Source organism: Lepisma saccharinum, chromosome 2 (genome assembly GCF_977018435.1).
Source record: "Lepisma saccharinum chromosome 2, izLepSacc3.1, whole genome shotgun sequence".
Lineage (NCBI taxonomy): Eukaryota > Metazoa > Arthropoda > Insecta > Zygentoma > Lepismatidae > Lepisma > Lepisma saccharinum.
Window position 1 is genome coordinate 128,469,789 of NC_139230.1, and position 15,338 is coordinate 128,485,126.

Below are 15,338 nucleotides of genomic sequence, written 5' to 3' on the forward strand. Positions count from 1 at the left end.
TTTTTTTAAAAAAAAAAAAGTTGAAGAAAGCCACGTTCCACACGATGTGCGTAACAATCGGGTCCTTGAAGCTAGGCTTACAGCCTGCTGTATATTTGTCATGTGTTGTGTGGGAAACTTTCTAATTAAAGAGATGGTCAACAATGTCGATGTGAAACAATGAGCCCGAAATTTTTTTATGTCGAACCTAGATCGACAAAGTAGTGTTACCATTGCTGACATTTACAGTTTTGCACATTGTACTTGCAAATAAACGTTTGCCGATTTCTAACCAAAAGTATAACATTATATTTATGATAACCGACCTCCTGTCAGAGTGGTTAGCAGAGCATGCTACGCCACCTGGTTCGAATCCCGGCCTGGGCATGGATGTTCATTGTGATGTTCTTTCATCAATTTAATCGTATTACCATTCATTCTCATCCTCCAGATTAGTCAAAACTGGCATAAAAACGAAGTAAATCAACCAAGTCAATGAATCCCCGCTTTCACAATTACTTTTCTTCTTTGTCAATTTCTTCTAATTAACGCCAGTGCTGCAACAGCCAAGTCCGTTGTTGAAAATATCTTAATCATTGTAGTTAGCACAATAGACAGAAAAATCCGTGTACTCTGTCTGGAGGAAACCAACACCAGACACATGTTGATCGTATCTTGACGGAGCGAAGCGTGACCGCTAGTGTGGATACCCTCTGACTGTGAGCGGAGCTTTAGGGAAGAATGAATGACCCGAGTGTTGCTTGAGCGCAGATGTGAATAAAGCCTAAACGCTAGAGTTGCGCTATACGGGACGCGCTGTGCTTTCTGTGGCGTCACCTGTGCTGTTTGGGTCTGTGATAACGACAAAGATTTTTCTGATTTGATTTATTTTATTTTCCTTCGCGTTTTGTACCTCGTGGCTAATTTGCGAAGATGGGGATGAGTGATGAAATTGATTAATGGACATTCACAAACAACCAAGCCCGAGCGGGAATCAAACCCGGGACCCTTGGCTTTGCAGCGCGATGTGCTAACCACTCGGCCGGAGTGTCCGGCAAGTGGTGTTGAATTTCCAAAAAATGAAGAAAGAACAGTAAAAAAAATCAATAAATTATTATATGTGGGCCTATGAACCCCGCCCCCCACACAGGGAAGTAAGTTTCTCGTACGGCACGGGTAAGAAAAGTACATCGGGAGACAAGTTTGGATGTTAGTACCTATCCAAGAGAAGAAAGACAATCTTATCATTGAAAAATGTGGAATATTTATCTCGAAGGAATGAATATGTGTAATATTTAATATGTATTATAGTTTTATTTTCCCCATACTATTAACATTCTTCATACTATCCGTGAATGATTTTTGAGTTGTTAAGTTCATTTATACAAAGATAGGTTAATCTGGACTGAACCTACATTTTTATTTGGGATCCGAACAAGTATGTGCCCTCCCACCCACCCCGGGTATCGAATCTGGGAGCTCTTGATTACAAGGCAACGACGTAACGTTTACCACTATCACTAATATTTCATTTATACGATTTTTCAATTTAATGTTGCTAACAAAATGTATTTTTTCGTTATTGATATTATCATTCTTCATAATACTCAGTCATTGTTATGTGCCACTACGTGCGCCCCTATATCCCGCTAAATCCGCCAGTGTATGAGTCGACAGCACCTATCATTGCTCTGTGTTTCTCTTTAACCCCCTGCCTATGCCTGCCGTGGTTTGTCGACGAGTCTGCCCTCTTGCACCTGGAACTAGAAGCTAAGACACGTGGTTGGGGACCGTTAGCTGATTTCCCTCTCCTTCCGTCCTTGTCGACCGTACACGCATGCGCACGAACCTCGGAAAGTAAGTGCATCTGACGCTGTGTATGGGAGCCCGCCATCTGCAACGAATTCTAACGACCATAACCGCCATTTGTGTATCGCGAAATTGTCAAAAAAAGCTACACTAGCGCCACATACCCCCCCCCCCCCCCCCCGGTCCCGACCCTCAAGTTTGTGTATCGTGGTTTGTGTGTAGCATATCAAAGGTAAAAATAACTTTTCGCTGGAAACAATTTTCTGGGCTATTTACAGGTCGTAGAGTCCAAAAAATTGGGAGAGCTTTCCGAGGTACCGTCATTTTTACCTCGGTTAAATTTTTTACCTCGGAACGTTGGTGTTTAATCTCATGGGGCACCTCGGAACAACGGATTTCGAACTCACACACACACACACACACACACACACACACACATTCCTGCTTTACACTTCAAGAACGATTCTTGTCATTTGATTTGAAGTTCAAATTTTAGGGATGCAGTGACAGAAGTTTCAGAATTATCTTGCATTTTGAAACGAGATAAAATCATTATTTAAAACTTGAGACAAGACTAGACCAACCTTTTGAGACATGTTGAGATGAGGTCCAGAAGAAGAAAAATTATGTAAACTTGAGTGACATAGGGTATCAGCTTGTGAACATGTGTGCTAAGAAGATTGGCTATGAATTATTCATACCTTGCTTCAAAGAGTGCTCGCTCTTCATTCTCTGCAACACTAGTTGCACTAAAGCATGTATTAAGCCAGAGATGGAAGGTTTCAGTCATGAACAAAAATGAATGTGCCATTCTCATTAGTTCATCATTCGCCTTCATTCATAGAACTAGAAAATTCACAGGATGCGAGCTGCCTCTTTTTTTTTTTCTTTTTTTTTATGTATGCCTTTCATCCAGTTCAGTTGGTATTTTATGTAATGGATATGTCTCTAAAAGTAAATGTATTTTTCAGTTCGTTTCTTTAAATTTTTACTTTAAGTCCACTTTATGTGAATATAGGCAAATTGGGACTGGACCTACAGTTTAAAGTGGGATCCAAATCACTATGTGCCTCCACCGGGTATCAAACCTGGGATCAGGGGTGCCCCTATTGTTCCATGTTCATTATATAGACAAACTTAGGGATACCATACGTCCTGGTTTCCCCGGACATGTCCTCTTCTCGGACCCTGAAATTTGCATCCGGGCGGGTTTTTACTTTCTGTTAAAATGTCCAGGTTTTTACTTTTATCCAATCATCATAGGTCAGAGATCACGAAGTTACAACTTTTCGAATCATTAAATGTCTGATGTTGGCAGTACTTGACGATGCGCTAAGCGTTAGTCGTTTGTTGTTACAGTTTCAAGTTCTGGTCGATGTGATTTCCACGTCATTCGTTTGTTCGTGTTTCGAAGTGGAAGTTAGAGTTTGCGAACACGGTGTAAGCTACTAATATGCTTAAAAGAAAGTGCAAGTTTACTAATGAGTTACAAGAAAAGTATTCATGTTTTAGACGTGGTAGAGACGACTTTGAAGGCGAGTGTATGGTTTGTAAACCCGGTACATATGTGTCTGTAGCAAACAAAGGAGGGTTAGACTTGCAAGCACACGTGGAGTGCGAAAAGCACAAAAGAGCCGTTAGAGTTGAAGCTTCATCCACAAAACTGACTCAGTTTTTCATGAAACCTGCAGTGAACATGAGGATAAAATAAAGTAATTTTATTTAATGGTGATAAATTGTGTGATTTATGTAATGTTTTCGTGTTTGTGAAAAAATTGGTGGTGTGTGTGGCTTTCGAAGAAAATGTCCTCTTTTTAGCATTTCAAAATATGGTAGCCCTAGACAAACTACATCTTTAAAATTTACTTGAAATTATTTTTGAATATTGACATGACATTAACTAATATTATGTTAACTATTTATTGTTTTTCCTTTTTATTTGAACCAATTTATTTGGTCCAATGTCAGAGTCAAAAAGTGAAACAAAATGTCACAGTAAATAAATAATAAAATATAATACGTAATTTTACAATTTCATTTTATGTAATGTCTCTAGACCTGAGAGCTGGCCTCTGTGGCAGAGTGGTTAGCAGAGTGTACTACGATGTCAGAGGTCCCAGATTCGAATTCCAGTCTGGGCATGGTGGGGTGTAAGGGGTGCTCCTTCCACGTAGTGTACCCAATAGTCAACCTCACTTCCACGTAGTGCACCCTGGACTGCAGACTAACGAGGCTGTGGCGACTGGCCCCATGGTAAGTATAATTTTGTTTGTGTTGTCCTGTGTTTGGTCCTTAATTGTGCTGAGTGCTCCTTTACAGCCTCAGCTTTTAACGAAAGTCAGACAATTTTAATATTTTATGATTTTAGTTCTGCAACGTTCGAGTTGTTATGTGTAATGATAAGTGGCTGGACCCCGTATAATGTGACGGGTGCAAAATAGCCTTAGTGCTGACGCACCCAAAATTTTAAATTCAAATTAAATCAAAATCAAATCAGTCTGGGCATGGATCTTTTTGCGAGTGTCCCTTCACAATTAGCCGAAAGTGGCAGAAAAGTGAAGTAAAATAAACCAAATTGATCAATTAAACAATCTAGACCTGAAAACCAACCAAGACTTGTCCTTCAATATCATAACTTGAAACAAGAATGAGAAGACAAAAATTTGTAACTTGAAGAAAGAAAGAAAAAAAAACAATCTCTCACTTCCTCTCAATATCATTACTATTATGCTTCCCCAATGGTGTAGTGGAAACAATGTCTCCTCATATTCAAGGGCCCCTGGGTATGATTCCTAAAAGGAAGGCACACTGTGTGGATCTCACTTCGAGCTGTACGTCCAGTCCCAATTACCCTTTCTTTGGAAAATACAATAACATAAATTCAATACATAGTGGCACACATGCATTCAAATTTTGTGATTAATGTGACTTTGAATAAATGGGAAATTGCACAGTATAGGCTATCCACAGTTTATGTTGATTATCCTAATAATTTCATACATGAAATAATTTGTGAGAAAAGGCATGTTCAAGCATGGACTTCTGCAGGATTTTTTCCAGGGAGGAGGAAGCAAGGTAATTTTTTTCGATTGAGGAGCAAGCAAGGCATATTTCCCCCCATAATAGCATTGCACCCTCAAAAAACACTCCTTCAGTTATCATGTTCCTGCTACACTCTTCCAATAATTAACATAATTTACTGTGACTGGAATATAATGCTACTGTGTGTAATATAATGTTGTGGCAACATTAATTATCCTTCCCCCCCTCCCACCTTTCCAGACATCCATGAGAGCATGGTACCATCTGCTGAAGAAAATAAACTTCAGAGTTTCCCTAATGCTCAAAGACCATGATTGAAAGTCACCCACAAGGGTGAAATTTCCATTCATGCCTGCAAATGGAACAGTCATTACCTTCTGCTCCACTGTCTTGGAAGCAAATTTGCTTACAGTATTCTGTTTGCAGATGGCTGAATTTGTAGGACTCCCAAAATGAAATTTTGGTAGAAATTTTGCGATTTTTCAAAATGCATATTAATTTTTGAAATGACATATTATGACAATGGGCCACTCAATTTGAATACAACAAAAGCACATTTAGCCAGAAAAGATGCAAAAAGAGGCCTGCAAGGTTCACTCTTTTACATTAACTCATCAGCATAAGCCTCTGTACATATGTAGTGTGTATATAGTAGTGGTAGTAGTGGTATCACTGTTAAGATTCATAGTTTCTAATCAATTTATCACAAACGTAATTCAAAAGCATCACATTGTTTTCCAGACATCATGTTCCGAAGTATTCCAGGTTTTCTGCTTTCTGTGCTACCAATGTCAACACAGAATGTGACATATGTGTCACGTGGAGGATTTTCAACTTTTGGAACATACTGTGGCTCCCGTAATGTTCAAAGATACATGTTTTGAGTGCTACATGCATGGACGTCCGCAGGATTTTTTCCAGGGAGGGGCAAGGAAGGTATTTTTTTCCAGGGGTGGAGCAAACAAGGCACATTTTCTCCAACAAAAGTGTTGTTCCCTAATAAAATATTGCTTAAATTTGAATTTATGATTTTCGTGCAATAATTAACACATACTATTTTGGCTAAAATGAAATTATATGTGTGACATACATAATTTTTGGTTGACTTTCATTTTCCATGGGAGGGCCACGCCCACCCCCCCCCCCCCTTTCGGACACCCATGGCTACATGAGCCTTGAGGTATCCCATTAGCAATTAGTAAAGCTTAATTTGATTCTGGTCGAAAAACAAGCACATATCAGGTAATATGAAGGTATTGTTTTGAACCCTCATGTCCTGGTGCTGCCTACGATAGGCCTGCATAATGCCTAAATGCCTATTTGCCTGACTTTCAAAATTAACTTTGCATTGCATTGAATCAATTCAAATGTACACTAGACAATATTTTATGAATGCATTATACTTTCACTCAGTATTTTTTAAAAAATCCACTTCATATTTACTTTGAGTTTCTGGCGACCCAAAACTAGTTTCTGGAAAGATGGGTTTTTCCAAATTCATGGCTTATTTTAAGGCGAAACATAGGTAAATTCACTGCTAGTCATGGTTGACGTTTTGCAAAAAAGTCAAGTTGTTCCAAGTGTTACAGGACGAACTGTATGAGAAAAATATCGGCGAATATTTGCTGATAATCATGACTTTCAGCAGTGAAAAGACATTGGGATGATTCTTAGAGATGAAAACAATTTTTCAACTAATATTGATCCAAACATTGTAGTGATTTTAAAAGTGATCCAATAATACCAGTATACACAGAGATACCATTTTTGGTTCTGAAAAATGTGTTGTAGGAAAGAAGACAACATTGGAAAGTAGCAAATTTGAAGCAGCATCCTTTTGTCATGTGCAATCAATGCCTATTTCTTAATGACTGCTTCTGACGACTATTGTGTGCTCACAGTGGTGCTCTAATCAGAATGTCAAGCACGTATTATTTTCTTTGCATTCTGTTCAATTACATAAAGTGTAAATATGCATGCCTACTAAAGTACGTTATCCTAATTGAATAGAGTATGATTTACAGATGTATTTTATTTAGTAGCAAGTATTAAGTGCCTATTTTGAAGATTCTTAATGCCTTTTTGCCTGCCTAGTTTGAAAATGTTAGTGCCTAACATCCGGTCTCTAGTTATGATAACTAAGTACATAAATAAACATGTCAGTAGATTTTAAATGTTAACTCACCTTCTGATCTACCACCTCAGTTTCAGTTTCCCATGATGGCTTCTCTCTTTTCCAAGATGCATATTTCAGCCAACCCTCTCGCAATGCCTCAGAGAAAACTGATTCATCATCAAGATTTTTGTTGTTTGGTACCTGAGAAAAGAATCCACATGTACAGTCATGTTCAAAAAATCTGTCGTATGGATTTTTTTTAAGTCCAACGTCTTACGAAATTATGTTGGTAGCTCTGAAACAAGGAAGTGTTGTGAAATATACGATCCTCCAATCAGAGTGAAGTTTGATTCTGAGGAGCAGGAGGCGTGACTCACGGTCTTGTCCACAGGAAGTTCAACCAATGCAGCATTTCCAAATATGAGATAACGTCCCCATTGGTTAAATATTGTTCCAATAATGCGAATCAGCAGAAAGATTGCGCAAAAGTTTACTTTGTCATTTTAATGCTTTTAATCGTTTCAAATTAGTATTAAATTGTCCCAATTATAGTTCATGAGCTTAATATAATGTATTCATGTATGTGTTTGACAATCATATATCACTCATTAGAACAATTTTCACATTGTTTTCACTACGTGAGATGGCATTTCATTTACATTTACGATAAAATAGTGGTTTGGGTGTAATAACAGTTTTCATTAATTAATTTAGAGATGCATTTTTATTTGTTGAGTTAATGATTAGGTTAATTCGTTATTTCTCGCGAAAAGAGGGAACCACAGCTGAAAGAAAATACACAACTTGTATTATTGAGGTCAAGACTTTGTTTTAACATCACTTTTTGCACACATAGGCTAATCACGACTTGGGATACATTTAAATTGGAATCTGAAACATTATGCGACCTGACTGGAACTCGGAAAAGGACACACCGATTACAAGACGTCAATACATTACCACTTGGTCTGGCGAACGCCAATAATAATGAGGGGTTGTGGGAGTGGGAGAGGGGTGACGGAAAGTAGAAAATAAATAGTATTTTTGGGGGTATTTAATGTTATATTTATACACATACAAACCTAAGAAAATATTTATTTTGATACATGTGTGTGTGGGGGTGGGGAAGGGAAAAAAGAGAGGGACAGAAAGATATTGGGAGAGATGGGACGAAGAGGTGATTGTGGAAAATGTTTTATTTGACGTTCAGTAATAAAAACAATCAAATCAATGATGATTATCTTATAAATACCATATTTAATGTAAATTTGTTTTAAAAATGGGAACGGGGAGCTGTTTGTTTTACGTTCAGTGCAGGATAACAAGTGGAGACACATAGTGGTTCGTATCTCACTTTAAACTGTAGGTCCAGGCCCCATTAGCCTATCTGTGTATAACGTGGATTTAGAATTCAGTAGAACGCATCTAAAATCCAAAATACTAGATCGACGTCATTTTCTAATGAATTCTAAATCCACGTTATACACAGATAGGCTAATGGGGCCTGGACCTACAGTTTAAAGTGAGATACGAACCACTATGTGTCTCCACTTGTTATCCTGCACTGAACGTAAAACAAACAGCTCCCCGCCCCCATTTTTAAAACAAATGTACATTAAATATGGTATCATCATTGATTTGATTGTTTTTATTACTGAACGTCAAATAAAATATTTTCCACAATCACCTCTTCGTCCCATCTCTCCCAATATCTTTCTGTACCTCTCTTTTCCCCCTTCCCCACACCCCACACACATGTATCAAAATAAATATTTTCTTAGGTTTGTATGTGTATAAATATAACATTAAATACCCCCAAAATACTATTTATTTTCTACTTTCTGTCACCCATCTCCCACTCCCACAACCCCTCATTATTATTGGCGTTCGCCAGACCAAGTGGTAATGTATCGACGTCTTGTAATCGGTGTGTCTTTTTCAGAGTTCCAGTCAGGTCGCATGATGTTTCAGATTCCAATTTAAATGTATCCCGAGTCGTGATTAGCCTATGTGTGCAAAAAGTGATGTTAAAACGAACTCTTGACCTCAATAATACAAGTTGTGTATTTTCTTTCAGCTGTGGTTCCCTCTTTTCGCTAGAAATAATGAATTAACCTAATCATTAACTCAACAAATAAAAATGCATCTCTAAATTAATTAATGAAAACTGTTATTACACCCAAACCACTATTTTATCGTAAATGTAAATGAAATGTCATCTCACGTAGTGAAAACAATGTGAAAATTGTTCTAATGAGTGATATATGATTGTCAAACACATACATGAATACATTATATTAAGTTCGTGAACTATAATTGGGACAATTTAATGCTAATTTGAAACGATTAAAAGCATTAAAATGACAAAGTAAACTTTTGCGCAATCTTTCTGCCGATTCGCATTATTGAAACAATATTTAACCAATGGGGACGTTATCTCATATTTGGAAATGCTGCATTGGTTGAACTTCCTGTGGACAAGACCGTGAGTCACGCCTCCTGCTCCTCAGAATCAAACTTCACTCTGATTGGAGGATCGTATATTTCACAACACTTCCTTGTTTCAGAGCTACCAACATAATTTCGTAAGACGTTGGACTTAGAAAAAATCCATGCGACAGATTTTTTGAACATGACTGTACCAAATATTCGAGAAGTAAAAAGCATGCAAGAATTTTTTTCCCTTTTTAAAAGGAATGCTCATGAAATCAATGAATTTACCATTGTATTTACAAATCAGACAAAAAAAATATGGAACATTACACTTTTTCCAAACTTTTTCATTACTAGTGAGGTGTACTTACAGAGGCAAAAAGTAAGCATTACTCATAGGAATGCAACTTATTAAAAAATTTCTTCAATGGGACTTGTTAAAAATTTTTTGATTTCCTGCATCTGGTCAATACTAAAGAGAACAGAATGTTCAATAGAATATAAGGAAAACATTGAGGCCAAATATATAAAAGAAGGCAGCTTACATAAAACATTTGGAGTTAGGAGTGTGAAAGACACAGAAAACTCTAGGTTCAATATATCCTTTATAAGTACATGATTACCTCTTCCTAGAATTAATTCCCTCTAGTACAAGAAGGTGAAAAAATATCATGAACCAGGGCCCACCATAAACCTTTCACAGTGAGAACCCCTGGTGAGAACACATCAACTGTATTAGACTGAAATTATTAAAAAGATTATGTCACTTCCCATCAGAATGAATTATACCCACTTTATTTTATTATTTGCTGTTATTCAATTCAGCTACAGTGGCCAGGGCAGGAGGTTCCATTTTGGCAACTGGATTACCATCTGTCTACACAATCTATGGGAGGAAACTTCTTGCTACCGTATATATTTGGCCTAAGTTTGTGATGTACTATTATGCCTCCCACTATAGGGCTGTGGTCAGTTAGAATGGTACTGATCTACTGTTTGAGGTGTTAAATGTGACTTTTTTATTTGGGCTTTTCTGACATTTTTCACCAAGTCTTCCAAGCCAATGAAAATACATTACTTGGTATCACACTTTTAGTTCCACAGCTTTCATTTTTCTCTCTAGTGTTTAAAGATACCAATTTTTAAATTTAAAATACAGCTTTCACCATGGAAGTCATAGCTAGATGTAAGCAGTAGTTGCCAAAAAAACAGACTTCCTTTTTAATTATCAGTTACTTTCGAGTGTTATCTTCATATTTGAGTGTGCTTGTTAAATATACAAGGTAAAATCCATAAATTGGAGGATTGTATACACCTGTGAAAAGTAACATGAAAGAAAAGTAAATGTGACTGAAATGCATTCTAACATCCCTCCCCTTTGTAATCATAATGGATCCTCATGAACAGTGAGGTAGCTGCAAGCGTAAGCACGTTCTTTGAATGTAAGACGTGGTGCTGCTGTGAAGTAAGAAATATGAATTTTTCAAGGGCAGGGCACAAGCATTAAATTTTGTCAGCATTTAGAAGAAAAAAGGCTAACAGTGACCCATCTTTTTGGAAAAGATCATCACAGGCAATCGAACTTGGGGTTACTTGTTTGATATTCCGTGAAAGTGTGCTTCTTCAATGTGGAAGTCATTGTCTTCACTGAGGCTGAAGAAAAACTGCAGAATTGAAACAAAGGAAAAGTCATGCAAATTGTTTTCTTTGTTTCTCTAGGAATTGTTAATTCAGAATTCATTCTGGAGGGCAGAACAGTAAACAAGGAGCTCCATGTGGAAACTTTACATCATTTGTGGGAGTCCATCTACTGTAAGCAGCCTGAGATGGTACCTTCTCCATGATAATGCTACTGGTTGCCAGTCCATACTCGTCACAGAATTCTGACCACACATGGGACATTTGTGCTGAAACATCCCACCTATTTACTGGACTCAACCCCCTGCTACATCTATATTTTTCCCCCACATGAAAACCCATCTAAAGGGGTTGTGTCTTATGTCAGAAACTAAGGTGATAGCAGAATCACAGGAGGCATTACGGTAGGATTCAAAACATGGCTTTCAGCACTGCTTCCAACAACCAGAGCTGGCAAAAGTGTATTGTCACCCAAGGGGATTAATTTCAATTTGTTTGTTTGTTGATGTTATGAAGTCATCACCATAAGTCCCCAAACTTTTGTATTGTACCTCAAATGTACACTAGGGTGGCTCTCATTTTACAACTTCTGAATTTCTTTCCAGGACATCGCCTTAACTGAAACTGATGCAATTCGTCAAGCAAATAAACCATGTAAAATTTCAATTCAATCCATTTGAAATGTTAAGAATTTTAGGCCTTCTTTCAAGGGTGTAATACCCCAGTCAGTGAAGGGGAAAAGCTTCTAATGTCAGGAATAATTTTCTGAAAGCTAATTTTGTCAGTTCCATGAATAAAATAAATGAACTATGGAGTAGAGTTTGCAACTCTTGCATGCACATTGAGGTGAGAAGGCAGAAGGGATTTTTCATCATGCTTGGCTGTGTAAACTTACCAGGATAAACATGGAAAGACAACTGAAGTCCACGAAAACAAAAGTACACAGAGAATCGCTTTTCTCTCTTCAGCAGAGAATCAGTGCAGTTGAAAAGGAAGCACAAAAACATTCTAAGTGAAGTGGAATCAATAGTTTCAGAACTTGAAAACACTTTATCCTTTCATAGAACATGAAGAAAGCAACAAATACATGAACATTCTATGAGAAATTTTGAAAACTATACAAGGGGTGCCTGTCTTAAGTGCACTCTACTACAGGGAGGTTATTGCAGCATGACACCGCAAGAGCGTCGGCCGCTTGCCGGTCCAGTCATGCAACAGGTGCCGGCAAATTGCGTAACAGATAGCCCGTTACACAAACCGCTTGTTTTGTAATGTTTCCACTTTTCACAATTATAGTTACAATTACAACTTAAATAAGCACGTACCTTGTCGTAAGGATGCTGGAAAAGGTGTCCTCTAAAATACAAATATTTCTGGCACTTTATTTTTGACATGTAATCTTTCTTAGACACCGCGAGAGCGTCGGCCGCTTACCGGCCTTGTCATGCATCAGGTGCCGCCAAATTGCGTAACAGATAGTCCGTAACAGAAACCGCTTGTTTTGTAATGTTTCCACTTTTCACAATTACAGTTACAATTACAACCTTATTTCAGACATCTAATCTTTCTTAGACATCTCTACTTTATCCTCGGTTGACAGAAAGGGAAGACAGCATCGCGGCGCATAAAGCAAACCGAAAGTGTAAAATTATATTTAAAACTAATAATAATGATGATCACTAACCTTCTGTGTTATAAATGATGTTGAAAATGACCTCCTTCAACACCAATACATTTCCGGCATCTGCGTATGAAATTCCTCTGAACATCCATAAGCTCCTCAGGTGTGATTCTGGCAATTTCTCTTCTTATATTTTCTTTTAAATCCTCTATTGTACGCGGGTTATTCTGATACACTTTGTTTTTTAATGTTCCCCATAAATAATAATCACAAGGAGTAAGATCGGGGCTACGAGAGGGCCACAACTCAGTACTGATAATTCTGTCCTCAAAAATCTCGGCAATAAAATTAAGTGATTCATAAGCAGTGTGAGCAGTAGCAGAGTCCTGCTGAAAAAATGACTGCTGGCATTCAATGTCCGTTAATTGTTCAAAAAAAGGTTGTAGTATGTCTCTTCGATACCTTTCACCATTGATAGTACCTTCATAAAAAATAGGCCCTATTATTCTGTGCGCATTCAAACCACACCACACACCAATTTTTGCAGGATGGAGCGGAACTTCATGCACAAGGTCAGGTTTTTCTGCGCTCCAATAGCGATTGTTTTGTGAAATAACTCGGCCATTCAATTCGAACCAAGCTTCGTCTGAAAATATGATTAATTCTGGATTTACTCTGCCAGCAACAATATTATCCAGCATCCAGTTACAGAATCGAACTCTAGTCGCGTGATCGCGTGGTTGCAATTCATGAACCACTGTAATTTTGTAGGGTTTTAATCTAAGTAATTTAGTGGCATTTCGTGCTGAGGATTTTGAAATGCCTGTTTCCTGAGCAAGCCGACGGAGGGATTTTTTTGGAGTATGTTCAAGTCGTTCACCAATTTCGTCTAGCTTTTCTTCCGTAAGAACACGTCGTCTGGAAACACGTTTCTTAGGTTCAAGAGATCCTGTCTCTCGTAATCTTTTAACGAGGTTGTAAACAGTATGTCTGTCCGGAACAGGATTGCCAGGAAATTTTCTTGCGAATCGCCTGACTACTTTTCTGCAAGAGTTCATTTTCACGTAAGTATCGTACATAAAAACTCTTTGTTCAAGACTATATTTGTTTGGCGGCATAACTAATGAATGAATAACAAATAACACACGATAAAGCACTAGCACTTTAGCACACCAACTCAATAACACAGTATAAACAACACGAGTACTGATAAACGCAAACCGAAGTGAACACGTCTAAACAACTGGTAGCCGACAGCTGTCGCATTCGCGTAGTATCGAGAGGCTTCTCGCGGCTTACCATTACTCCGATAAGCCGCTGACGCTCTTGCGACATCTGAGGAATTTCGCTTCTAGCGTCGGCTCTATAGACACTGGATGGACCAAATTTTGAGGGAAGCACAACAAAAGACTACTCTATGAGGATATGTAATGCTCCTGCCGCAACTTTGAAAAAAAAAAAATATGGAAATTACGACGTTCAGAAATTTTGCGTAATTACGGGGAAAATAGAACTTTGGGATTTGGCCCCCGTTTCCCCCTGGACTCACAATTGTCAGAATTTACATAAAATGTTGCTTTTTGTTCATTCTTACATTTAGAATTTAAATTTCTTAAAAAGATGCAGTTGTTGAGCAGTTATAGCCTTTTATATTCAGTTTATCCCATAGTAGCAAAAGGGGAAAAGTGCTTATTTCAAATGGCGCTCTCAGAAAGAAAAACGCACACAGTGTATGATCGCTACTTTACTTCAAAAATATTCACACGTTAAAATTAAGTGACACTGTTAAATAATTCGTTTATCTGCGCTTTCGTTTTGCATAATAATGTATACGTAACCTCCCCCCTCGAAAATCTTGGGCACGCCACTGACTCTAGTGTTCAAAAGGATTAATCTTGTGTTATCTGCAAAATAAGAGTCACGGTTTTGTTTATTCAAAGGCAAGACAAGAATGAAAAATTGAATCCTTTATGTTGGATGAGTCATTGCTGTCAGAAGCGATATGGGCAGAAATAAAGTGCCAGAAATATTTGTATTTTAGAGGACACCTTTTCCAGCATCCTTGCGGCAAGGTACGTGCTTATTTAAGTTGTAATTGTAACTATAATTGTGAAAAGTGGAAACATTACAAAACAAGCGGTTTGTGTAACGGGCTATCTGTTACGCAATTTGCCGGCACCTGTTGCATGACTGGACCGGCAAGCGGCCGACGCTCTTGCGGTGTCATGCTGCAATAACCTCCCTGTACTACATAGTATTCTTTCAATTCACTTCAGATTTATTAGTGGCCAGAGTGGCCTGCTGGATGTTATTTTTATTCAAATTTTTTCTTCTTCTTCTATTTTATAACTTCCATTATTGGGAGAGAATGTGGCCAAAGTACACTTCCATTGGGAGGACTGTCATTTAGTACAAAGATAAAACCAACTTCTCCTCCCTACAACAATTATTTTTCCTCGCATGATTTTTTTGGTATATTGCAGAACCTTTGAAAAGCACACGCCTGGAAATCCTGGCTCTAGAAAGGTTGAGGCAGTATGGCACATTTATTGGAGTAGCAAGTGTGCATTTGAGAAGAGTATTTTACTACTTGTTCTCATTATCATGTGTAAGATGTGTTCCAAGAAAAATACTCTGTTTTTTCTGTACCTCAAAGAAACAAGTATTTAATAAGTGGTGAATCGATTTTGGGAAACTAGA

At 37.9% G+C, this 15,338-nt stretch overlaps 1 protein-coding gene across 1 annotated transcript in view; it reads right to left on the minus strand.

The window, feature by feature from the left end:
* The window catches only part of LOC145983637 (histone-lysine N-methyltransferase NSD2-like), a 327,048-nt gene that overhangs the window by 227,176 nt on the left and 84,534 nt on the right, over window positions 1-15,338 (minus strand). The window contains exon 6 of the mRNA XM_083116701.1: window positions 7,016-7,147. Within this exon, the coding sequence (XP_082972827.1) occupies window positions 7,016-7,147 (132 nt within the window). The remainder of the gene's footprint in view (window positions 1-7,015; window positions 7,148-15,338) is intronic.